The 26,760-nt window shown below is 55.2% G+C and overlaps 1 protein-coding gene across 2 annotated transcripts in view; it reads right to left on the bottom strand.

Annotated features, from left to right (window-relative positions):
• LOC136325881 (carboxyl-terminal PDZ ligand of neuronal nitric oxide synthase protein-like) overlaps positions 1-26,760 on the bottom strand; it is a 117,364-nt gene that overhangs the window by 72,266 nt on the left and 18,338 nt on the right. For both annotated transcript variants that reach the window (XM_066261003.1, XM_066261004.1), the window contains exon 2: positions 7,974-8,045. In XM_066261003.1, coding sequence (XP_066117100.1) covers positions 7,974-8,045 — 72 coding nt within the window. The remainder of the gene's footprint in view (positions 1-7,973; positions 8,046-26,760) is intronic.

Raw genomic sequence — 26,760 nt, 5'->3', positions numbered from 1 at the left:
GGGGGAGGGGAATGGAATGTCTGGAATCTCTTATCTTCCTCTGCAGTCCAAGCTACTCCTCCAGCAGCTCAGCACATCAGGGAGCAGCCCTGGGAGTCAGTCCTGGGGGCTGAGCCACCCGCACCTCCCGGTGGGGCCGGCAGCACGAGGACGCACAGGAGTGAGGGGGTGCAGCTCCTCCCAGCCGCACTGGGTGTACAGCAAAGGAAGCACTTCTGAGCAGGAAGGTTGCCAGGAAAAGGATGCTCAGAGTGGAGCAGAGAAGAAATCTCCCCCTCCCTCCCGGGGAGAAACTCTCGGCTGGGCAGAGGAGCCCGGGCAGGAGGTACCTGCCGTGGAGCAGTGCCTGCTCGTCAGGGGACGCAGGTCCTCCATCTGATCGCTGTCGTGTGCTCTGGGTCAGAGGTCTGGGCACACAAATGCTGAAAGTCAAACTAAGGCCCCTGAACAGCTGCTTTAAATAACCTGCATAGGCAGGTCCAGCTCCAGGGTGGATGGTTGTGGGGTGGGGGCAGTGCAGCACAAGAAGACCCCTGCTGCTGGGCACAGACACAGCTCTCAAATCGCTGACTTTGCCTAGCCCAGCGCCCCCTTCCCCCACCATCCTGCTCACACAAGGTCCCTAGCTCCTGAGGTTCTCGGTTCCAGAGCCTGACCAGGCAGTGGCACAGTGGATAGAGCATTGGACTGGGACACAGCAGACCCAGGTTCGAAACCCTGAGGCCGTGGGCTTGAGCACGGGATCACTGGCTTGAGTGTGGGATGACCCCATGGTCGCTGGATTAAGCCCAAAGGTCGCTGGCTTTAAGCCCAAGGTCGCTGGCTTGAGCCCAAGGATGCTGGCTTGTGCAAGGAGTCACTCACTCTGCTGCAGCTCCCCAGTCAAGGCGCATATGAGAAAGCAATCAATGAACAAGCAATCAATGAACAACTAAGATGCTGCAATAAAGAATGGATGCTTCTCATCTCTCTCCCTTCCTGTCTGTCTGTCCCTATCTGACTCTGTCTCTATCAAAGAAAAACAAAACAAAAAAAACCTAACGTGTTCAGAGAAGAGAGATCCTGGGGTTGGAGAGTCCACCATGCAAGGAAAGATGGCTGATAAGGAGAGATGCTGCCTGAGATATTAGATCAGGCGGAAGCTGACAAGCTGACCGGGAGGGGACAGCGTGTTCCATGTGGAACTGGCCCAAGGGTTGGAAGGTAGGGCAGGGACCGTGAAAGCCATGTGACTGTCCTCATACCAACTATGCAAGGTTAGGCTCCACAAAATCCCATTAGGTGCTTATTTCCGGACCTGGGTTACAAACAGGGAAGGCCCTCCAGGACCAAGGCCTGCCCACCTCCAACCTCACAGCAGGTCCTTCAGCCGCTGGAAGAGGCAGAGCTCACCCTGTCCTCCCCACCTCATCCTTGCTGGTCCCTCAGTCGTGGACAGGGCTCTGCAAGGCTGGCTTAGCGCCCACAGTCAGACTCAGCTCCAACTGCACCTGCTCCAAAAGGCCTTCCCAGACATCCGGGGAGCAGGCCATGCCTTCCCCACATCACTGGGTCCCACCCCTCCTTCCAGCCTCACAGGACATAGCACCGGCTGGTGTCACCCCTGTTTCTCTGTAGCTGCACCATAACTGCTCTTACCATTCGAGCAGAAGTTCCCCAAGGGAGGGAGAGACCTCACACCTCCGGTTCCCAGTGCCGAGAACATGGTCAGATCATGGTACTCAAATATTTATTGATTGAATGAATATTTGTTGACACACCGGCACCATCCATTTCTCCACACACGAGGAATCTGGCTCTGCATGCAAAAGCGTGGACTTTAGCACTTGAATTACAGAAAACTGGTTTGCTTCAAGAAAGAATGGACAGACCGCTAACAAAAATATGCCGGTTTTTCCATAATAAGTCATTAGCAGGACTGAATGGGGCCTTCAACTATTTCCATGTTTCAATGAGATGAAGCCAGGCTATAGAGGGATGCTAATCTGGCTTTTTATTTTTTTTGTATTTTTCTGAAGTTGGAAACGGGGAGGCAGTCAGACAGACTCCCACATGCGCCCGACCGGGATCCACCCGGCATGCCCACCAGGGGGCAAAGCTCTGCCCATCTGGGGCGTTGCTCTGTTGCAACCAGAGCCATTCTAGCACCTGAGGCAGAGGCCACAGAGCCATCCCCAGCGCCAAGGCCAACTTTGCTCCAGTGGAGCCTTGGCTGCGGGAGGGGAAGAGAGAGACAGAGAGAAAGGAGAGGGGGAGAGGGGGAGAAGCAGATGGGCACTTCTCCTGTATGCCCTGGCCGGGAATGGAACCCAGGACTCCCACACGCCAGGCCGACACTCTACCACTGAGCTAACCGGCCAGGGCCTAATCTGGCTTTTTTAACAGAAGCTTCCCATGATAAATTCCAGGCAGTTCTTCATAAGGGGATGCTCAATGTGCAAAGGACCGTTCTCAGCCAACTGTTCAGCGTTAGGAGATTTGGGAGTGTCTGCACGCTCACTGCACTAGATGATGGTGTGCAATGCACAAACACGCAGCCCAAGCTCACTTTACCTCTGATGCTTCCCCCGAAGGGTTAACAGTGGTCAACCAGATGGCTCTCTCATGCCACAAGTGAACATAATTAGCCATTCTCTGTGGCTTTGCCTGAGTCAGGGGTCAGGCCCTGTGAAAACATGAGTGCTACCCAGGCACCTCCAAATCCGTCCCCAACAGAGCAAGTGGCCAGGCCTAACAGGGACATGAGCAGCAGCACCGTCGAGCTCGGTGCAATGGCCACAGAGAGACCACACAGGGGCCCTGTTCCTGGCAAGGAAACGCAGAGCCGTCTCGTTATGACAGTCTATGGATCAGAACACAAAGCGCATCACCCAGCGGGCCACGAAGACGTGCGAAACGACTTAGTGTCAGCACAGGCGCCCTGACCGTGGGGCGGCCAGCCCCTCTTCCCTGGCAGACGGGGTGGCTGGCGGCAGCGAGATTGGGCCTGACTCTGGGCTGCTGCTCCTTCCCCCACACGAATGGCAAAGCGAGGACGCTGAGAAGGTCATAGCACCATAGCTCTGTGTCCTGGGGATGCCCCCAAACAAGCACTGTCTAATCCTTGATCTCTGCATGGCTGTATGAGTGCGGCCCCCAGGTGGGTGCTCGCGGCCCTGAACATGCACCCCCCCATCAGGGACCTGTGCCCCCCTGGCCCATCCCCAGTGTCTTCTACCCCACCCACCTGCCCAAGACTGCACACACCTCTGCACACGGGGGCAGGGCACAGAACCGCACACTGGACTTTCAGAGGGCACCAGGCAACTGGGCAACACATGTATCGAAAGCCTCAGAATTCTTCAGGCACTTGAAGCAACAATTCTCCTGAGTGGTGGGTTCTAAAGGGAGAATGCTCAACGTCCCTGGGATGTGGACAGAGAGCTACGAGGAACTGGGGACACACTCAATGTCAAGCAGTGGCGTCTGGGTAAACAAACGATGACGCTCTCTACCTGACCGAGGGGAACGGCATCAGCTGCAGGAAGCAGCTGTAAGGGGTTAATGGTGTGAGGCGACCTTACCAAGTATTCAGTGAAAAAGATGACAGAAGCTTCCACAGAAGATCTCAGTTTTGTTAAAAAATATTCCCTTTCTGCTAAAATTATAACCTATAAGGCTCAAACCCAAAGCTTTACACTGGCTATTTCTGGCCAGTTGTTTTCTTTTTTCCTCTTTTTAAACGCTTTTTTCATACAATACGTGCGACCCAGGCTTTAGATCAAGAAAAGAGGAGTTACTATTTAGAAACAGTTCAGTGCACTGTGGGCACATCTCACAGGCTCAGCCGCTCTGCTGTGGGAGCCGGCCACGTCTCAGCGCAAAGCGCAGGACATCAGGGTCCCTGCCCACGCCGCACATGTTCACAGGTGCTGGCCAGGCCGCAGCCCCCCACTGTGCACGTCCTGAGGCCTAGAACCAACAGTGCTGGATACAGACCTGGCCCAGCAGGACTGCCCTATCTTGATCCATAATTACAAGTGTTATTCTTAACACTTGTTATATGTATGTAAACAGAACGTTTAGAAAAGCAACTTAAACTGGAAGAGGAGGAGGAGAGAACTGCTTTTCCAGCTCCCAGGCAACAGCCTGTCATCACACTTGGCCCTTTCAGGATGAGCCCCTGGGGGTGCTGGGGGGGGGGTGGCCTCCGAACTTCAGTGTCTCTGGAGGGGAGATGGGGGCGTCAGCCCAGGTCCAGGATGAAAATCTGGTTCCAGAGAAGGAAGGTGCACGCGTGCCTTCCTTCCAGAACTTGCTGCATGGCAGGCATCAGTGGCGTGTTTTTAAAATAAAAAGAGCAGGAGAACTGAGGACATCTAAACCAGAACCATCTACAGGCCAGTGAACTGCGGGCAGTGGAAATGGGGACCAACAGGCAGGGAGGGGGTGGCACTGTCTCTAGTGCTGGCTCCTGTCATGCTGGGGACTCCAACACCAGACGCAGCCATCGTAGGGCACAGCCCACTTTCCTGTAAAACTGGGCACCCAACCTGACCAAAGATCTGAAAGGGCCTGCGCCCAGCACAGCTGCCCGCCCTGCGCCAGCAGCAAGCAGCCCCGGCGTGGGAGCAACCAGGCCTCATGCAGAGCTGCTCTGAGCTCGGCTGTTACAGCTGTGCAGCTGAAAACACGACGTCATGTCCCCTCGTCCTCCCCTCCCCTGCAGCTGCCGTCCGCTCAGACCTTGGGGTCCCTGGGGACAGGGAGCAGGATGGCCACCTAGAGACTCTGGGTACCTCTGAAACTTCCTGTGCCCAGCTCGATGCAGGGATCAGAGGAGAGCGTGGGGAACCCGCACCCTGCAGCCACCTGGAGCAGGGAGGGGCCAGACCTGAGTCTGAGGCCCGCGGGGTGGTCTGGCCTCCCCCACTCAGCGCATACTTGCTGCTACCATCCAAGCAAGGCAGGTGTGGTTGGCAGAACGATGACTCCTGACACCCCATGACCTCATCCCCGGCAAGAAGGGCTTTGCAGGTGTGATTGAGAACTGTGAGACTTGGGCCAAATAGCTCAGTTAGTTACAGCACCATCCCAAAGCGTAGAGGTGGCCGGTTCAATCCCCGGTCAGGGCACATACAGGAACAGATTAATGTTCTTGTCTCTGTCTCCCCCTCTAGGTCTGTCCATCTATCTCTCTTTCCCCCTTCCTCTCTCTAAAAATCAGTCAAATAAACATGTAAAAAATTTAAAAAAAAAGAAAAAATGAGAACCCTGAGTCAGGAAGGTGTCCCAGGTGGACCCAGTGTAACCACAGGGGTCCCCCTAAGAGGGAGGCGGGAGGGTCAGAGCCAGAGAAGGACACGTGAAAGGATAACAGAGTCCAGTGATGTACAGCGGCCTCCAGGCCCTGTTAAGGGATCAGAGCCTCCCCTAGAGCCTCCGGAGGACCAGCCTGCTGACCACTGCAGGCTTCAACCTCGGAACTAGAAGCTACCCAGTCTGTGTTGTTCTAAGCTAGTACATTTGTGCTGACCTGTTCCCACAGCAACAGTAAACAAACCCAGGACCCCAGCAGTCCCACTCCTGAACAGACATTTAGAAGAAGTCAGAGCTCAGCCACGTTCACTACAGCACCATTCACGGCAGCCAGAAGGTGGAAAAAACCCAGGTGCCCACCCCAGACGAACGAGTAAAAGAAGTGCTGTACACAGCCAGCTGGACACTGTGCAGCCCTAGGAATAAAGGAAGTCCCGCCCCCGGCCACGGCCTGGACCAGCCTGGAGGACGTCATGCCAGAGAAATACGCTGGGCACAAAAGCACAAACACAGAACGACTAACATAAGGTACCTGAGCTGTCAAGTTCACAGGGACCAGAAGGACAAAGGTGGGTCACTCCCCATTAGAGATGAACCTCTTCCATCGAGGTGCTGAAGGGGAGTGGGCAGTGGTTTGTGGCTCCTTGCAGCCCAGAGGTGCGAGTTAGACGGCTCCCACGCTCCCCTGGGAAGAAGCAGTGTCCCCTCTAGTCCTCACCTTCTTGTCCTCCCTGCCTGCCTGGGCAAGGCCTCTCCCACCTTGAGCCCTGACTGCGCGAGAAGTATTGCTCCCTGTGAAGTTCTGTCAGATGTAAATACAGTAAATGCTGCCTCCGTCAAAAAAAGAAAGACAGAACAAAGGTGGGCGCCGGGCTGGGGCGGAAGGAGGGCAGCTAGTGTCTGACAGGGGCAGATGCGGTTTTGCGGGATGAACGTTAGGAGAATGCTTACCACGGTGGACCACACACCTAAGTGCTCAGGGTTGAGGTTAGGTGTTTCTGAACCACCAGCAATCGTGAAAGCCCATTAAAAAAATAAAAGAAAAGACTCCCTAGTTCAGTAACATAAACTTTAAAAGAAAACCTACACAGCATGAGAACACAGGAGACGAGGGGAGAGGGTGGAGGGAAAGAGTCGAATGGACCCAGTGTGTGCATGGGGTCAGAGTGGACGCCGCAGGGTGGACCTAGGGGCCACACAGTGTGGAGGGGAGCCACACAGCTGGGAGCCCCACGCTGATGGGAGCCCACCTCGCTCTCTGGGGGCCATCCCCATACTGCCCGGGACAGAGCTGCAGACAGGGTCAGGGAAGTGGCACCCAAAGGCCAGCTGAGGGGATGGCACACAGCACAGATGAAAATGATGGGACCCTTCTCCTAACGGCTGTGCTCCGGGGACTGGCCGCTGCCCTGGCCAGGTTAGGGGGCCTCGTCATGTGTGTCCATAAGAGCACCTGGGAGCCCACACGCTGCCCTGTCCTACCCAACGCTGGCCTCACCCTGTTCAACCTAAAAGGACAGTCGGGAACAGTCTTTACACAGAAACTCCCTGTCCTAGTTCCTGACACTGTGATCACAGCCAAACAGCTTTGGAAAGGAGAAGAGAGAAGAAACAGCCACCTGGGCCAGCGGGGGGCCGGGGGCCAGGGTACAGCTTGAACAGGGGTTGGGGGGCAGCCAGAGGCCAGGGTACAGCCTGGGCTGGGTGTCTTCAGGGGGCTGCAGTACAACATACAACACAGATCCAGAGCCTGTGCTATTCCTGGTGACCAGTCTCAACAAACGGCTGGACAGCTGACCAAACAGCTCACTGGCCAATTAATTTCTTGCTCTAATTTAATGAGCTGCTCATTAAGCACTGGAAGCAGGTCACAGGGATGGGAGCTCCTGGCACATGGCCCCGCGGCTGACAGGTGACGAGGGAACAGTGGATTCCTCCAAAGGACAGAGAGCCCGAGCCAGGCTGCACCCAGGGCCACGGCCCGCCTCCCCACACCCACCTGCTCTGAAGCACCGCTGTGACCCAGCTGAACTCCCAAACCTGCCTTCTGAATGCACAGGCCGGACATAATGCCTCCTGTTCCATGCAGAGCAGGTAGACAGAGCCCGTCACAGGGCCCAAAGGACGACCGTGTGTGCGCACTCTCTCTCTCTCTCTCCCTCTCTCTCTCTCTCCCTCTCTCTCGCTCTCTCTCTCTCTGCCATGTGCCAGAGCCAGATGGGCGCTGACCAACACCCCCCCCCCCCCAGAGCCCTCATGTGGAAGAGGAGCATGCCTACACCCGCATGAGAGCCCACAGCAACCGACCAGGAACTTCTGTTGAAATCCCACACTTGTTCTCGAAGTTCCAAGTAAATCTCACCTTACATTCCACAGTATATAGTTTTAGTTTCTCATGTGTGGAGTGAACTAACAGCTATGTATCAAGCCTCCTCCAGCTCCCGTGCCACTGTCTCTGGATGAATGGACACGTCACCAGCCCCACACGGCCCCCAGGGTGACAGGCATCTCAGGGGGGAAGCAGCAGATTGGAGAGAGGGCAGACATTCCCCCAGCCACCTTTTCCACTTTAACCTTGGCCTCTAAGGGAAGTCCACCGGCCATCTCCCAGCAGCCTCCCCGCAGTGCTGAGGGGTGGCCCCCTCCAGCCCCTCCCTGCCCTGCCCCGCGCTCACCCGGATCCGGCGCATGGCAGCCACTATCTCCACTCTGCTGTTGGGCCGAGGCACATCCAGGCTCCCGACGTACTGTGGGGAGAAGCACAGCTCATGAGAACGCAGAGGGCGCGTGTCCCCAGCCAGGCAGGCCAGTCCTTGCCTCCCCATTTCCCAAGGGCCCCAGGGGGTAATTATTTCCAACTTTATTTATAAAAAGCAAATAAACAAGAAATGACCATGGCCTTTTTCATTCTGTTTGTTGGTCAAATAAGTTTGTAAATATGATAAATATGTTTGCTTGCTTATATTTTGTATTGGGTGTGGGGGACAGGCTGTAAGCAGGCTGGGTCATTATAGCCTAAGGCTTAGTTTTAAAACTAAGCTTTTCTCCACACCCTTGACTGATTGCATGATGTGGGGTGGTGCACTCTCATGAGGAATCCCATTATGCCTCAGATAAGTGTCTTTGTGTCAGAGACTTCCTTGTTTGTATATTGGATAAAGGGTTTTAGTTTCTACAGTATAAAGTGGAGCAGACCAGGAGCTTGCTCTCTCTCATTTCCTGCTATCACCATTGCAGGGGCCTCCCTGATCCCTTGCCCTTCATGGGAAAAGCAGGTTTTCCCTTGTCTTCTCCCGTGGCTTGCCTGTCTTGGTGAGACACCAATAAATAAACAGAATGGCCCACCATCCTCCGACCCAGCCATTTCTTTACCGTCTGCCCAAACTCAATGGGAACCTGCATGTGAATGGCTACGATGGTGGCTCCTGGCCTTACACTGTTCTTCAGCAGAGAGGCAGGGGGCAGTCTCTGAACTCTATAACAACTCCCCGTGAAGACCCGCCCAACACCGTCCTGAGGCAACACATTGGCCACTCTGTGTGTCTATTTCCTCATCTGGAAAATGGGATTCCAGAAAAGACCTCGTGAGCTAAGGTGTACGTTCTCTTACACAAACCTGCCTGGCGCATACTGAAACACTCTAAAAGGGAGAGGGGGTTATTTTTTAATTAATGCTAGACTGTTGAGTGAGCCCCAGATGTTTCAGAGAACTCACACCCTTGAATAAGTTCCCAACTGGAGGAAAGGAAAACATTAATTATATTCTATTAAAATTTTTAACCCAATTATACCTCTATGTAAAAAACAAAACGGCCTGCAGGCTGATGTGATGCTGAGACATATATAATGTCTACAATACAAACAATTCCTCACGGTGCCGGTGCCCAACCTTGAGTGAGCTTCTCCCTTATCCATCGCCACGAACAAGAGACCAGGGCCTGCGGACGTCTCTCCTCCACCTCCCCATCCACACCACCACTATGGGGTCCTAGAAAACCTTCCTCTCACACTGGCTGCACACAGGCCCCGCCCCAGTCGCCCCACGCCCTCCTCGCCCTGCCTGCAAGTCCTCCACCAGGAAGGCAGAGAGCTCTTTCTAATGCAAATCAGACTCTGTTACTCCCTTCCTTAAGAACCTGCCACACTGGCTTGCAAAGCTCTAGAGATGACAAGCGCTCAGCATGGCCTGCCCAGCCCACATGTCCAGCCTCAGCTCATACTGCTGGCCTCCCCGTTATTTGGAAGGTCCTCAAACTCCCCACAACTTCCCACATCCAAGGTGTCACATAGCTGCCCTGAACCTGGAGCAGTCAGGACTGACTTGGCAGCCAGACCAACAGAAGTTCCTGTTCCCTCAGCCTTCACATAAGTGCCAGGACCTCATGACCAAGCAAGGTCCCCATTAGAGGTGGGCCTGGGACTGTATGGTCCTCCCACCTGGATCTCTGCCACCCCAGGAAGGGCCTGCAGCCCAGGGGGACCCACAAACAGGCCTGAATATACCTACCCAGGTGGGACCTACCCCACCCTCTACCTCCGCCCATCCCATCGCTGCCCCTCAGGAAGGGCACCCCTGGACTAAGAACCCCACTCTGGGGTGGGGCAGTGGGAGGTCTGGGTGCTGGATCCTCACAGGAGTATCTGCCATTCCTGACTCACCCTGAAGACAGTACAGCAGAGCTACCTGTTGGCGACTTAACCTCCCAGCATTCTATTCTGTAAAACTTTGTAAGGGTTTCTGTGCCAACTTCCAGCAGTTCCTGTTGTGAGATGCCACAGGGCCTCTATTCTGAACTTCTACGCAGACTTTAAGGGGGTGAGAGGGGAGGGAAAGGAGTTTAAAATACCAGGGCTTGCCTCTTCTTCCTTAGCAGGATCCGGAAGGAATATGCAGCCATGGCTGAATAATCAGGATGTGAGATTATTTTATCTGTGGCTTCATCTTCCGGACAAGCAGGTGTCACCTGCACACAAGGGTCAACGAAGGACTCCAGGGATTTCTGTAAGCTTCTTGGACAACCTCAGCCTCTGGGCTGGATAACTACCTCAGGAAGCTTTTCCCATGTTCTTGCTGCCACCCTGTTTTCTGAAGGTGAACCTCTGAAGACAACGATAAGCTGAGCTGTAGTGTCTGCTGCTACGGAAATCACAACATGGAAGCAGCAAGACACAGCAGGCTGGCAGTTACCAGTCTCACCACCACCCGGCAATCTGTGGGACTTTCGGCCCCCGCCCTCCTCAAGGACTCCCCTTCTTTCTAAATGTTTCCAGAGACCAGGAAGAAACTTACATATGAGTCTAAAATAAATGCATCAGGTAATCCTGCTTCTGATAACATGGGAGCAACTCTATCCTCAGACTAGACCTCCTTCAAACAACACATGGAAAGTCTGGACTAGACACAAAATAGCTACAGAGGAGGCACGAAGGGAAGAAGGTAACATTAAAGTTAGTCAATGATACTGTATCAACATTGGCTCACTTGTAACAAGTGTACAAGTGTACCACACTAAGAGGTCAAAACAAGAGACTAGGGAGGAGGACATGTGGGAACTCTGTCCTGGCCACCTTAATCTTTCCTTAACCCTAAAATCTCTCTAAAATTAAGTCCCTTAATGGAAATACTAAAACAACTCTGAAGGCACTGGAGAAACCAGCACTGGGTGAGACGTGTCCTCTGCCCAGAGCACAGCCTGGCGGGCGCACCACGGTCCAGCGGGAGCTCAGGCCAAATGGTTTGCTCAGATGCCTGGGGCTGGGGCTGGGGGTGGGGTGGACACCAGAGAAGGGGCAGCCGGAGGAGAAACCTGACGCAGAAATCCCGACAGGATAGTGTCACAGAGGGGAGCCCCCAAATCGGATGTCCACCACACCCAAGTCCTTGGATGACCCCAAAATGCACGTGTGCACAGGAGGGGAAGCTGCCCCCCTCAAGAGGGAAAGATTTAGGATTCAAGAGCAGCCAGGTTAACTGTCTGTGAGGACAAAAGTCTGCCTCTTCAGAAGACAGCAGAGACTCTGTTGTGTGGCTATCGAGACCCCACCTGGATGGCCAGTGCAGGTCAGGCCACAGGAAACACCACAGGGCCACGTGTACCTGGGGCAAAAGAGAGGCCCACCCGTGGGCAGCACATAAGGTCCCTGCATCCCCGTGCTCCCAGCTCTCAGCTTCCCTCTAAAGACTGCTCAATTCTGGGGCCCCCTTGTCACATTCCACAGTGTCCAGGCCACACCGGGTCCTCTCTCCAAACATACACACCAGCAGAAAGAAATTAACACCTGCTTGTCCCTAGAAAACCCCAGCCGTGATGCCCCATCTGACTTATTCCCTTAACCAACCTCTGTCCTGGTACCTGCTGAAAACTTAGTCACAGGAGTAGAGACTTCAAAGCCAACAGGAATGTTGGGAGTCACGTCCAAGGCTACATTACAAAATGTCTAAATAAGAATGCATGACAAGAACTTGGCCAGGCATTCGGCCAGTGCTCACAGCGCTGGCCACTGTCACCCACCTGACGGTGCTCCCGTCCCATTCCCTGACCACATTTACCAGGGTCTGCAGGAGGTGGTGTGCCCCCTCACGTCTCCCTCTCTGCCTCCCCCTCCCTCGCACAACGTGGCCCCTTGAGTCTGGGACCTTGCCCTGCAGTCCCGTGTCCCCAGCCCCAAGAGCAGGGCCGGGCACAGTGCTGGCAGAATGGGGAACCGCAGTCGGGGTAAGTGACCTGCCCAAGAACACAGTCTGTGCACACACACACACACCCCCCAGGACAGCACCACACGATGCCGGGCAAGCCCTTCCCTGCTGAAATGGCTCCTAGTGCCCTGTGGAGCAGCGGCCCCCAGCAGGGTTGTGAGTGTGACCCGGCTGGGAGTTCTCGCCTCATTTAGCAGTGAACAAAGCAGCACTAAAGGCGACGGGGCCCAGATTCTGGGGCACACACTCAGCCAGCGTTCCACTAGGTGCCCGGGGAGGGGGGTGCTGCCGCAGCACCCCCACCCCACCCACCAGGAGGCTCACGGTTCCCCAGGTACAGAAGTGTGCGGGGGCAGAGTGGGGACTTAAAGGGGTCCCTGTGGTCATTCAGCACTGTCCTTGCCCCCAACTGCCACAGGACAGAAGCCTCACTGCAGGTCCCTGTCCCTGTCCCTGCCCCCACACCCCCACACACACACCAGGAAAGCTGTCACAATGTTTGAAATGCAGCCACACACTGTCTTTGTTTATTTGTGGGCTACAAGGAATTGGGGCACATACATTCCTTTCTCCCCTGCCAGCTCTTTCCCCCCAAAGGAAGCAGGGTTTATTCTCAGCCTGTCTGACTCGGCTATGTCTCTGTTGATCGGGGGACGCACAGTGAGTTCCCGAGAGAGAGGAAGACATATGGCCACCTAAAACCTGCACACGGGTGTTTGTAGCAGCATGACGCCTAACAGCTGAGAAGCAGAAACAACGCCCACGCCCACTGACGAGGGGTTGGGCAGAGAAGAGGGGGCACCGCCATGCGGCACAGCAATGTTGGGCGATGTAAAGGAACGGAGCACGGACACATGTCGCAAGGTGGACAGACCCAGAACATGTTATACTGAGTGAGGGAAGCCGGTGGCAGAAGGCCATGTGCCACGTGATTTATCGGGAATGTCCTGATGAGGCTAATCCATAGAAACATAGTTTCCAGGGATTAGAGGACAGACTGGTATGGGTTCAGGCTTCCTTAGGGGTGGGGGCAACGTTATGTGATTAGATGGCGGTCACAGTCGCATGGCAGTGTGAATGTACTGAGAACCGCCGACCCGCACACACTAACAGGGAATTTCACAGTGTGTGACGTATATCTCCATAGATCTGTTCCTGTGCGTCTAACTAACTGCCCCACTTTGGGCTTGCCCTGGACGGGAAACCAGAATTGCAACCAAATCAGGTTCCATGGAAGCTAGACGCGCCTTCCTTAGGGCAAGGCCGCGAGCGCCGTGTCCACGTGGGCTGTTCCACCTTCTCTGGGACTTTCCGCTTACTGACTGCCACCTGGATGCTGGAGTCCACCTGGTAAATAATCCTCGGTGGGAGGTTTGGCAGTAAGTTATAACTTCTGAGTTTTAGTTCTAGTTCTAGAAGATCTATATCCTCCCCAGAGAACATGGATTTTTATTTTATTTTATTTTTTTACTGTAAGAGCACGCTGAGCCCTCACCACACTCCTGCTCCCCGATGCAGCAAAATGAAGCAGAAGCTCATGAAACGGACCTTTTCTGTATCACACGGAACCTTCCAGAGAAAAAAGTCCGAATACCACACCATTCAGGGGCTAGCTGGGCAACCTCAGAACAGAAACAGCACCAATCTTCCGGGCAGGTATTTATTTTTAAAGACACACACGCGTGCGCGCGCGATAAAATAACACATTACACATTTTCCAACTCAAAAATTCCAACATGCAAAGAGTATGACTGAAAGGAAAAAAGGAACAAGTCATCTCATGGTGCGATGAAGCAAAGGGAGCCGGATTTCTGGGGGAAGGGATAGAGAACACAGACCGTGTCCTGACTCACACCACACGCATACCTGAGACGTCCATCTCTTCTGTGACACTGCTGCGGTGCTGACTAGCCTGTGCTCAAATCTTCCGTGGAGTAATGGACCTCAGACAAAAGTGGCTGGAAAGGGCACCCTCGTGGCAAGAAAACTGTCCCTATGTAGATGCAGGCTCCACCCCCTCCTCACACACAGACACCTGTCACCACCTGGGTGCCCACCAGCCTGCTCTTCACAATGACCATAGCTCTTCTGTCCTCTATAGAGTCCCAGGACATGACAGACGATGTTTCTGCACAGACGGCAGCTTTCCCTGAGGTCAGGCAGGACCGGCAAGACATTATCTGGCTGCGTCACCACCTCCAGGCAGCCCACCCAGACTGTCCCAGGATCTACCCAGTAGGCCTCCTCGAGTCCTCGTCACTCTCATCTTCACCACAAAACAGCAGAATTCTCACAATGGTTTCTCAAGTACTCATCCAAGTAAACCAAAGGAAGCAGGACGTCTGACAATTGAGTCACACCAAAGGGCAGAGAGAAAGGGCTTAAGAAAAGCCACAGGGACAAAGAAGGCCAGTCACTAAGAAGAGCTCACAAGGTGGCCGGGAGGGGAGCAGAGATGGGGTAGGGGCAGGGTTGTGAAGACAGCTTCCCAGGAAGAAAAGATGGTCGAGACGTTAACCGTGCATATTCCTCCAAAGTCTGTCAGGCCCAACAAGACAGGACACTGGTGTCCGACAACCGCATGTTTGCTCACAGTCACTCAGGTAGCTTCAGAGTCAAGGTGAGACTATGACACAGGTGTCGTGGCTTCCAAGCTAACGCTCTGAGAATAGACAGAATTGGATGAACCGACCAGGCGAACTGACCCCTAGTCTGCCACCTGTGAGCTGTCCTGGGGAGCTAGCTGGCCGGTCAGCCTCCCTGTGTGGCTGCCAGCTCCTTGTCTGTGAGGCGCATCCCCGTAGGGCTGCCACGGGGACTCCATGAGGCCACAAGACCACGTAGGCACAGCACACACGTCTGAGAACTGCAGTTCTCTTTTTACTGCAGGATTACAAAGCACGTTCAATTCGCAAAAAAACAGAGAGATGAGAAGGGATGGGGGTGATTAAAGAATGACCAGCTCTGTCCGGATAAAGAACTAGGTTTGGAAATGACTGCCTGGAGACCTCAGTGAACACAGACATGCAATGAGGGAAGAAGAAGTGGCCCCGGACAAGGACAGAGGGGCCGCAGGTGATTTTCTTGGGGATAGGAAGCAAGGCCATAGGCCACAAGGGTGAGAGACGTAGGCAAACCTGCCCAGGTACCGCTGCCCATCACCCCGTTCCGAGACACCATCAGGACAGCAAGGCAGCCATCGCCTGTCAAAGACTTTCCTAAGGAGAAAGTGGTATTTCCACAAAGATTCCTGCAGAGCGGTGGGAAGAGTCACATCCTACAGCACACAGAGCTAGCTGAACACACATTCTGGCTAGATGTTCCTATTCCTCGTCCCCATGGGTGGCCTCATCATCCATCTCCATGCCTCTCAGCAGTCTGTGTGTGCCCCCTACAGCGAAGTACAATCCCACAGGACCCCGCGACACTGTCACTCTGCCTGAGTACCAAGCGCTCTCACATGCATCCCCTGTCTATAAGCCCCAGACAGACCATGTCTAGTCTTGTCCTCGGGTGGCCAGTGGGTAGAGCTTCCCCCACAGGAGAGGAGAAAGCAGGCCGCAAGGCCATGTCAGCTCCTGGCCCAGTGACCACACAGAGACATGGCCTCTCAGGGTTGGCACCTCTGTCCTGAGCCCCTCATTCCTGGAGCCCTAAGAGGGCAGCCACTGGGGCCAAAGGCTGGATACGTCCTGAGCCAGGGCCTTTCCCTAAGGATACCCTCCACCAGATGCCCACAAGCTGTATGGTCCCTAGCGGACAGGACACAGGGCACAAGTGGGAGGAGTGACCCCTCCAGGGCACCTTCAGGTGTGGTCACATGACCCACTGTCCTGCTCTGCCTGGCACTGTCCTGGTCTTGGCACCGACAGTGCCACACCCCCGGAGTCCCAGTCCTGGGTGAACCTCATCCTGCCTGGTTGCCTTGGGTGAGTACCCCTCCTCTGTGCCCTGAGTGGCTTCACTAGCGAGATGGTGAACACATCTGGCCTCTCGGCTGCTGCAGGTACTGGCGGTCCTGCCTGTTGAGCACACAGCCTTGCCCATGACTGCAGGGAGAGACGGAAGAAAACAGCACTGGACAGAGAGCAAGACCCGCCCCTAGGGACGTCCTAGGAGGTGGGATCCCGGCCGCAGCCCTGTCCTGACCAGGCTCCAGGAATGCCCTCTGATCACTGGCCCTTAGCCTCCTCCTCTGTCTTCTCCCAGGATGGACAGTGGGGCAGAGGGACAGGATAAAATGCTGCTCGGGGCACAACACCATGATTAATAACCACACATGAATATCTACATATGTATTTCTGTGGAAATTCCAAGAATTGTGCCCCCCTCCCCATCACCACAAAGTCTTATCCCCTTGGGCCAATCTTCCCACACTGACCAACCAAACCACCACGGGAGCAGAGCGGCCACCCTCACCCTCACCCTGCCCCCTGCCCAGCGGCACAGCTGCCCTCTCGGGCTCCAGCTCCTGAGGGGAGGACGTGCGAGGACACCTGTTCCCCTGCCCTCTCAGAGGGTCGGCGAGGCTCACACAGTCAACAGCAATGTATTTTGAGGAAACAAAGCCCACAGGGGTAGAGGTAACATTACAGTGATGGGACCACGGGCCCCCACTAGGAGGAGGAGACACCGTCGGAGGGAAGAGGTGGCCGAGCCAGTCCAAGCACAGGGGTTCCTGTGCCCTCTGCCGCCTGCCTGCCCGGGAGCAGCACCCTGCATGGCTGGGGTTGGCATTCCGACACCACCTCCCCCCTGGACGGGAGGCAGTTTTCAAGGCGCCACGGCCCAGTCTCCACAGAGAAGCATCGCCAGATGGTGCCACTCTGTGGGCAGCTCTACTGTGGGCAGCTCACAGAGGCTGGTGGAGAGGAAAGGGTCTAATGTCAGCACCTCCAAGGTGCCTGTGGGGTCTCAGGATCACCCCTGTAAATGGACGTCACCCCTAGGTGGCAGGTTTGATGGACCACAGATAACATATGTGGAGCACAGAGCCTGCAGCCACCAGGGTAAGCTCTTCTGTGAGGCGCTTGAGAGTCACAGGGACACTCGTACACCATGCTTCCTCCCCCTTGGCTTCCTGTCCTGCCGCCTGGCCGGGGTGAGCAGAGGGGCGCTGGGCACAGAGTGCCCACGGGGAATGCTTGGTGGACATCTTCCTTCTCAGATGTCACAGCCTTTGCAGAGGGTACAAGGCCTGGTAAAGGTGGCACAAACCACAGGGCTCATGACCATGTTTTCCTCACCTCACTGACGATACTTCCCGACCACCCCATGAGCTCCAGTGTGCTCTGGGCAGAGGACGTGACCGGAGGTCCCCACCACCACTCGGGTCACTAGAGCACTTCTAAAGGAGAACCCTGCTGTCTCTCTCATTCCTGATGAACAGAGGCCCCAAGAGGATAAAACAGCCAGATGGCACGGCTGGACCCCAGCTGGCAGCACGGACCAGCCCTCTCCCCAGGGTGCACAGTGGGTGGGAACGCTCAGGTGGTGCCCGCGTCCAGCGTGGCTCCTGGGTCTCGCCTCCTGGTGTCATAGGCCCTCCAAGTGAAATAGGCCCCCTAAGCAACCAGCACAATGTCACACACGTGACAGACTGGGAACCTGCAGCCAGGCTTGGGAGACGTTATTGCCTCCTTGTGCATCTGTCTCCCTCCCTCTGTCTCTCAGGTCACAGGTCACAGGTCATTTGTCCTGGGAGCAGTCGCCACGTCATAGAGATGCCAGCAGCTCCACAGCAGGTCCATGAGGCACAGAGCCACGGCCTCCAGCCTGCCTGCACCTTAACCTAACCCATAGACACCATGTGTGACAGTAAGTGATTGTGGTCATTTAAAGATGCTCAGTTTTGAGGTAAATTAGCTGGAGTTGTCACCAAATCAGCACAGTTGTATCCAAAGACTACCCAAAGGAGTTGGGACTGCTGCTGGTTCCCCGAGTTCCATAGGACATTCAGTGGGAGGGACAGAGAGTGTGCGAGTGACCACACCACACCCCCTTGCACAACTGCATGTTCACACTCACAGACACACACATGCTACAGTCCCTACAGGCCAATCCACGGATATTGTAAGCTTTCTTTCCAGCAGGTGTCCTGTCTGCAGGTTCACAAATGCAGAGGAATCTGAGCAACCCTAAGAGAAACACCCAGTGTGTATATATAACAGCAAGACAGAGTGGCGTGTGCACACACATGCATTCAGGCATAGCACAGAGCGGCACGGGCACACGCATGTGCGTTTGGCATAGGACAGAGTGGCATGGGCACATGCATGTGCATGCGGCACAGAACAGAGTGGCATGTGCACAGGCATGTGCGTTCAGGCACAGGACAGAGTGGCGTGTGCACACACATGTGCGTTTGGCATAGGACAGAGTGGCATGTGCACAGGCATGTGCGTTCAGGCACAGGACAGAGTGGCATGTGCACAGGCATGTGCGTTCAGGCACAGGACAGAGTGGCATGTGCACACACATGTGCGTTTGGCATAGGACAGAGTGGCATGGGCACATGCATGTGCATGCGGCACAGAACAGAGTGGCATGTGCACAGGCATGTGCGTTCAGGCACAGGACAGAGTGGCGTGTGCACACACATGTGCGTTTGGCATAGGACAGAGTGGCATGGGCACATGCATGTGCATGCGGCACAGAACAGAGTGGCATGTGCACAGGCATGTGCGTTCAGGCACAGGACAGAGTGGCATGTGCACAGGCATGTGTGTTCAGGCACAGGACAGAGTGGCATGTGCACAGGCATGTGCGTTCAGGCACAGGACAGAGTGGCGTGTGCACACGTGCTTTCAGGCACAAGACAGAGCAGTGTATGCACACGTGTGTTCCAGCTCAGGACAGAGCAGTGTGCACATATATGTTCAGGTACAGGAGAGGCACTGAACAACAGTGGGGCAGGGCCGCAAGGCCTGGGTTCCGGACAGCAGACAGAAAAGCAGGCAACGGAACGGAAAGAGGGGGTCAGAGGTCAGGCACTGAGAGGGGAGGAACAGGTCCTCACACACAGACTTCTAGGAAGAAACGGCTCTGAGGTTTACATCTCAGTCTATAGATCGCCTTGGCTTTGAGTCAAAAAATAACAACACACCGGGCTGCTCCCAGACAGCCCAAGGGACCACGGTGATGACACCATTAAATCAGATTGATGGACAAAAGCACCAGAAGCACTCGCCAACCCAAATCCCACTAAACCGCACATGAACAGCAAATCAATCGCACTGCAGAAGGACAGGCATGTGGCGGTGGTGGCAGGGCTGGCCTGGAAGTTGAATGTGCTGGTCACTGTGGTGGAGTGGCTGGAGGGATCGGGAGAGATGGACGGACGGTGTGGAAGGGCCCGGGGCTGAAGTGCCTCCTCATCTGGGGGGAAGGGAGGCACCATCCACCAACGACAGACCCTCAGCTCTCACCTCCTCTGTGGAGTCTGTGACGCAGAGGGCAAGTCCCAGGGTGACCTGAATCTCGGCATCCTTGTGTCCCAGGCCAAGGCGCTTTCCCTGAATGGCCAACTCCCCTGAGTGGCTCAGAGCTGCTGCGTGGTGACTGCACTGTGGCCAGTCTGCCACCCTCCACCTCTCCCTGGACCCCGGGGCAGTTCTCCTGCTCAGAGGCAGCAGAGAGGCATAAGCAACTCTCTCCCACAGTTCTTCACCAACCTGTGTCCTCCACCTTTGGCCTATCACCTGACATCATGTCCACCCACCCCTGCAGCACAAGAAAAGAAAGGCTGCACCTGGAACGCAGAGGGAGAGCGCACCAGCCCAGGGAGCACCGGCCAGCCCGAGTCCGAGGTCCCGCCTAAAACTAGCGTTTCAAGAATGCTGCTGGTTTACGGGATGGACGCTCCCCAAGGAAAGGCCAGCTGTCCTTGTACCCAGGTGGGGGGGGGGGGTCAGAATGAAACTCTTGGTCAGATCAGCACCATCAATTGTAAATCTGTCAGGGGAAGGGTCTCCATGTGGTGGCTCATGTTTATGGTTTCTGGCCCCAGAGTCACCTTGCTGTCATTCCTCCTCTTTAGGTCCCCCCACCTTCCCTGTGCAGAGTCCCCGGACCACCTCCAAAGACCTGAGCACTGGTGACGCCGTCTGTCCAACATTCACTGGGGCGGCCATCATGTGGTCAGTTGCTCACACAGAGCTTTCCCGGGACTCCCAGAGTCCAAGGACCCCGCACTAAACAACGTGCCACGTCACATCCCCACAACCCACAGCACCTGTGACCACAGTCATCAACACACATGGAGGTCAACATCAATTGGTTTGGAATAGTTTCTTTTTAAATGTTTCCAGTTTCCACTTAAAAAGAAAACCCAATTGTAACATTCTATTTCCTAGATAAGCTTAGGTAACATGGACAAACCGCGCGACCACCGAACGCACTGAGGGTGTGCACAAGGAGGCCTCTGGTGCTCTGGGAAGTCGGTCAGCTTGTGTGTCGCCACTGGTCCTAAAATGCAGCTGCCATCCCCGACTTCCACAGAGGTCAGCATGTCCTGGCCCCTCGTGCTGGGGGGGGGGGGGCAGAACCCCAGATGGTGACAGTAATTGCCGAGCAGCAAAGCTGACCTGGGCCGGCACCTCCTGGCACAGACCCGCCGTCCCCTCGGGAAAGTAGAGGCTCCTGCTCCCCAGAGTTCCCGTAGATGCCAGCTCCACAGACAGAACAGGTGTCCCCATCGAGAGCAGCCCTCAAATTTAGGACACTGGGACCAGTTGCTCCTGACTCCAGCCCTGGACACTCTCCAGCACAAGAAGTCACCTTCCCACGGTTCTGAGAGCCTGTCCTTGTCCTCGCCGCCGGGAAGTCAAGAGTCCCTGCAGACACTCCAAGTGCACACTGTCCTCGGAGGCCTGCAGCTTGCACTGCCCCTCCCACACACACAGGGACACAGACACAGAATCGCTGCTGCCTCCGTAACAGCGGCTCCCCGTGGGGCGTCAACTATAGGAGGCACAGTCATGAGCGGGGTGGTGCAGGGCAAGGGTGCGCAGGGGAGATAGGACCTGAGCAGGGCCCCTGCTGGGCTGGACCCAGCACCAGCACAGGGCGAGGTCGGCATGCCTGCTGGCCGCTCAGAGGCTCCACGCCCTCCCGCCCGAGATCGGAGGGTTGTGCAGAAACGGTTACCAGGTTTCTGCGGCAGCTTTGTGGATGGTGGCCAGGAGGGGCAGGATTGAAACCCGTGAGCGACAAGGACCAGAACCGGAGCAAGAGAACCAGAGATGGGGACAGGGCGTCCGAGAGGCCAGACTTGGGATGGTGTCAGATGCAATCAACCCGGGAGGGAGAGGGGCCAGGATGGTCCCCAGGACCCCTTAACCTTCCTTTGACCTTTGACCTCCCCCTCCCCCCATCCTTCCCCCGCGCACACCTCTGCATTTTGCTTTGAGACGCCTGTGACTGCCGTCTCACTCCTCGCAGCCGTCACTTAGCACAAATGCCATCTTGACGACTGTCAACTGCGCTTTATCCCATTTAATTGAATTCCTGAGGTGTCCTTTTGAACTGAGCTCTTTTCTCTCCCTTTTAGAATAGAAACACTTCTATGAAGCTGTTACCCCCACTCACTCAGATCACCCGACACCAAGCTCCCGAGGCAGGAACCGATCTGCGTCCAGCCCACGCCGAGCATGGCCCTGGCGCTTGGCACATGCCCTTGACTTCCATCAGCCACAAAACCACCACCACAACAATCTATAAACACCACAGCTTCCTGTGCGCGAGAGGAGTTCTCCAACCCGCTGTCCGGAAACACTAGAGAACACTGGGCACCTCCTCCAGGCAGCAAAGGACAAGGGTGACAAATGCCATCTGCTGGTGTCACCCCTGCCAACCCACACAGCACACACAGACCACCTGAGGCCACAGCAGAAGGCTACTGAGGCATGGGTCGCTAAAACAGAACAGAGGAGGCAGCACAGAGAGAATAACATCAATAATTTCTACTGCCACCAGGTTATAAAAAGGAGAGACTACTCCCACATCAGGGTCATATAAAATAGCACGCTTTCAGAGCAATAACCCAGGTGGGCACTGATCCCGGGGACAGACTTCCAGGGGAAGTCATCAGTGGTCACCATGGTGACCTCAAGGGTGTGGGTCCCACTAGAACTGGTTGTGCCGAGAGCAGATAGAAGGCCCTGCAGGTACAGTGTGACGGGGCATTTGGGGAGGGGAGAGGGAAAGGTCTGCTGTGGCAAGTTGGGGACGTGCCTTCTTGCTGCTGGAGTAATTCCCGGGGCAGCTCACACAACCAGAACGCAGACATAGTAAGTGGACAGACGTCACGAGCCCTTAGCTGGGGGAGACAAGGCAGGCGGCTGCCAGAATGTGAGCTCAGAGCTGGGGCCAGGGCCGCAAAATCTCAGCCAGCACAGAACCTCAGGACACCCCACCCCCTCCTATCGTGGGATCTTGTTGACACCAGAGTCTCGATCAGGTGCCAAGTGAGAAGAGGCCGCAGAGGAAACGGCAGGAAGGGCTCAGAGGGAACGGCAGAGCAAACAGGAAACCAGGCGCCGCCAGGTATGGCCCGAGCCTTGGCAGGAGAGAGCTCAGCGCTCAGAGACCAGAGCCTGGCCCAGGACCCGCAGTGGGGGCGTCAGTGTGGGGCAGGGAGCTCTGGTCCAGGTTCTACGGCCACCCTCAGCGTGTCTGGCCAGAGCCACTTCAGAGCACACTGTCCCAGCACGCCCACACTGTCCCGAGCTGAGACAGGCTGAGCGACTCTGAGAACAGCAGCCCTGCGATTGATCTCGCCTCATCAAACAGTCCATCCAAAGACCCATCTCCTATGGTCCCGGCACCTGACACTCAGGGAGGAATCAAACTTTTTTTTTTTTTTTTGTGACAGAGACAGAGAGACAGAGAGACAGAGAAACAGAGAGAGGGAGAGACAGACAGGAAGGGAGAGAAATGAGAAGCATCAATTCTTCCTTGTGGCTCCTTATTTGTCCATTGATTGCTTTCTCATATGTGTCTTGATGGGGGGGGGGCACAGCAGAGTTAGTGACCCCTTGCTCAAGCTGGGGACCTTGGAGTTTCGAACCTGGGTCCTCTGCATCTCAGTCCGACCCCCTATCCACTGCGCCACTGCCTGGTCAGGCTCGAGCTTTTTTCTTGATGTCTCTCCACCGAGGTCACTTGTCCTCTGAGCCAATGAGGCAGACAGGAAATGGCTTCATGTTGCACCCCTCCACAAGCTCCCCAGCAGTCAGTCTCCCTCACAAGCGAGTGCCCCGCGGGTTCCCTGCCAGGGAGTCACGGGGGACAGTGGTCTCCCCAGCACGCCTCCCCATCCACAGGAAGGAGCAGAGCCAGCCGCAGCGCACCCAGTGCTGGCTCCATCCTGCGTCCCATCACCTTCTCCCTCCCGGGGGCTGTGCCTTGGAGCTCCCCACCACCCACCCCTGTGGTGAGAAGGCTTCAGCTACCCTGGCAAGCACCCCTCGGGGGTCAGCGTGTCCAGGACCCACATGTGCCATTGCCACCAAATTCGATTTCTCCGTAGTCACAACAGACTCCACTGTGTGCCACCAGTCTTCCAAGTATCCTCACACATTAGCTCTCTTGAGTCTTGTAATGACCCCCCCCCATACAAGCAGACAGCACTGTTGCCCATTGCCAGGTGAGATAGCAGAGGACCTGAGCAGTTCGGACCCCTGCCTGAAGCTTCACAGCAGAGCTAGGATTAGAAACTACACAGCCACCTCCCTGCCTGGGGCTTTTCCTGCCTCTCTTTATCTTACTTACAATCAGAGAAGATGCTAAAACTGGCGCCCAGGAACAGTGCAAGAGACCCATAAAGGGGCTGTTCTGCTGAGGCTGGACAGCCACAAAATCCAATCATCCCAGCCCCCAGGAAGGTGTCCCTGCAAGGATGTGGTACTTGGTTCGGGTTGGCCTGTTAACCAACCTATCACCAAGAGAAGCCGCGGAGGGACCTGCTGCTGGTGCACCCCCCTCAGCAGCTGACACAACGAAGACCCCACCATCTCTGCGGGGCTCCCTGACGTCCCACTGTGCCCTCACCTGTCACAGAATCAGCAGCATTTTTACAAGGCTTCATGAGGACCATCTGCTTCTCAGAGTGCCGAGAGCCCTGCAGCCCAAAGGTCTCTCGCAGCCCCACAGCAAGCAAAGAACAGACACCAAACATGCGATCAAATACGACAAGTGCGTCTAGAAGGGACATGCTCCGCGACCTCGCTGGCCCCACAGAAACCCAAGGGGAACGTCTCTGATTGCAGAAAACCCAAGGAAACAAAAAAACATTTCTATTTCACTCATGTAAATAAAGCCAGTAGTCACGGACACCATCACAGCCGCCTGGCTTGTGCAGGTCCGCATTTGATTCGGACAGACGGTAATGAAACAACGGAGCCAAGAACTGGTAAGCCATTACCTTTAATGCTAGCTTGCACCAGGTGGGCGAGAAATATACACAATGGGAAAACATTTCCCTTTCCATTCAGGGCTCCCAAAGCCACTGACTCATCTGAGTATTCCTAGAATCAAAAGTTTCTCTACCTCACCAGCCTTATTCACCTCTGTTCCCCATCTCCTTCTCTCTGCACAAACTGGCTTCTCCTTCAGTACTCTGCCATCTTGGCTGCCTCTCTTCTGCAATGCTGATGGCAGGAACCAAGTGAGAGAGCCCCTGGTCTGCCTCATTTTATAGTGTAGAAATTAAAGCCTTTGAACCAATATACAAATAAGGAAATCTCTGATACAAAGCCACTTATCTGAGGCATAAATGGGATTCCTCATAAGAGTGCACCACCCCACATCATGCAACAGTCAAGTGTGTGAAGAAAAGCATAGTGTTGAGAAAATCTTAGTATTAAAAGGGTGGCAAAGGCTTAGTCTTAAAACTAAGCCTTAGGCCAGTGGTCAGCAAACTCATTAGTCAACAGAGCCAAATATCAACAGTACAACAACTGAAATTTCTTTTGAGAGCCAAATTTCTTAAACTTAAACTATATAGGTAGATACATTGTTATTAACTTAATTAGGGTACTCTTAAACTGACCTTTGCTAAAAACGTCCTCAATCTGATTGAGCCGCATGTGGCTCGTGAGCCGCGGTTTGCTGACCACTGCCTTAGGCTATAAGGCAGTGGTTGGCAAACCACTGCTTACAGCCTGTCCCCCACAACCAATGCAAATTATAAGCGAGCAAACATCATATTTGCAAACTTATTTGACCCACAACTCACAACCATGTCTTTTCCCCAAATCAGTTCTCCTAACCCCCGCAGACCCTGACCTGCAGAAAGAGAGGGGCTGGCTCCGCAGGCACCCCACCTGGACCCTGATCAAGAGGGTTTGTCTGGGAGGCCTCGAGTGGGTCCTGAAAATCGGCATCATTCGTTTACTTCCTGAGGTGATTCTGACGATCTGCAATCCACTCATGAACAGAAATCACGGGGACACCGGGCGCGGAACAGGTGCTGGGCATATCCCAGTGGAGCCCACATGGCACTGGCACTGGAAAGCTGGCCCTGGAGCCCAGGAGAAGATTCCAGACTAGTTGCTCCTGAAGGTCCATCTGCACAGTGAGAGGCAGCTCTGGAAGGCCAGTGCCCACCCCCCGCCCTGGGACAACGCTGCACCTGCCAGCACCCTTGGGGGGTGGCATAGCCCGAGAAGCAGAGCAGGGAGGTGGGTACACCCCCTGGTGAAGCACCGCTGATGAGCAGTGGGTACCTGCGAGGTGCAAAGCAGCACAGCCGATTCTGCGGGAGAAATAAAACTCACTCACCACACGTTTGTTATTGGGCATGGAGGCCTGACAAGTCAGGAAGGCCTGGGTTTGAATTCCAGGCTGAGAGACCCTGGACCAGACAGACCACCTCTCTGTGCTTTGTGTTCTCACCTGTGAAAGGAGACTGCCACCTTCCCTTGGGGCAGCTGTCATCAGAGCCGGTATCACAGCAGCACGCAGTCCCTAGAACAGGTCTCCAGGGACACAGCGGGTGTCACGCTGCGCCGCAGGACACAGCCTGCACCAAGATCTAGCACAGCGTCTTTCCGAAAAAACTCACAGCAACAACGCTGCCCACAAGTATATATTAAGCCCAAGAAATGTATTCAGGATGCTCAATAATGAGAATTTTGATGGGAATAGTTCATTTGCATGAGTCTGATCCCAGACAGCACATGTGTGAACCAAGCGCAGTTGCACCACAAGGTCTGTAGGCACCACTGGACCGTGAAGAAGAGGACAGAGTCCGAGGCTGGAGCAGGACCTGGCAGTGCCCAGCCCCGAGGCAAGACTGGGATCCACTCATTTTGTCAAGACCCAGTGAGTGCCTGCTCTGGGCCTGGCACAGGCACCGAGAGACAGTTTAACGGAACGGCATCACCACTCCCAGGATCTCACAGCCTCACGATGATCAGCACTACGCATCAGCACGAGAAAGCGCAGCTGGGGACCCAGGACGCCTTGGCACGAGAGGACAGGAACGGTCCCAGAAATCGGTACATGAAACTCATTCAGATCCCCACGAGGCCCTGTGTGCAGAGGGTAACTCAGGCCAGGGATCACCAGGGCCAAACGAGGCGCCTGAGACTGGGACAGAGGACCAATGGCTTTAACAGGACCCACCCTGGTGACTAAAGGGCCACCACCAAACCACTCAGCCGACGGGGAAATCCTAGCCAGGTGGGCGGCCTCCCAGGCTAGCAGCTGACCCCCATGGCTCAGGAATTCCTCACTCCTCACTGACTTCTGCAAATAATAAA

Source organism: Saccopteryx bilineata, chromosome 2 (assembly GCF_036850765.1).
Source record: "Saccopteryx bilineata isolate mSacBil1 chromosome 2, mSacBil1_pri_phased_curated, whole genome shotgun sequence".
NCBI classification, from domain to species: Eukaryota; Metazoa; Chordata; class Mammalia; order Chiroptera; family Emballonuridae; genus Saccopteryx; species Saccopteryx bilineata.
The sequence above is the reverse complement of the archived record's forward strand: the minus strand, read 5'-3'. Positions and strand labels throughout refer to the sequence as shown.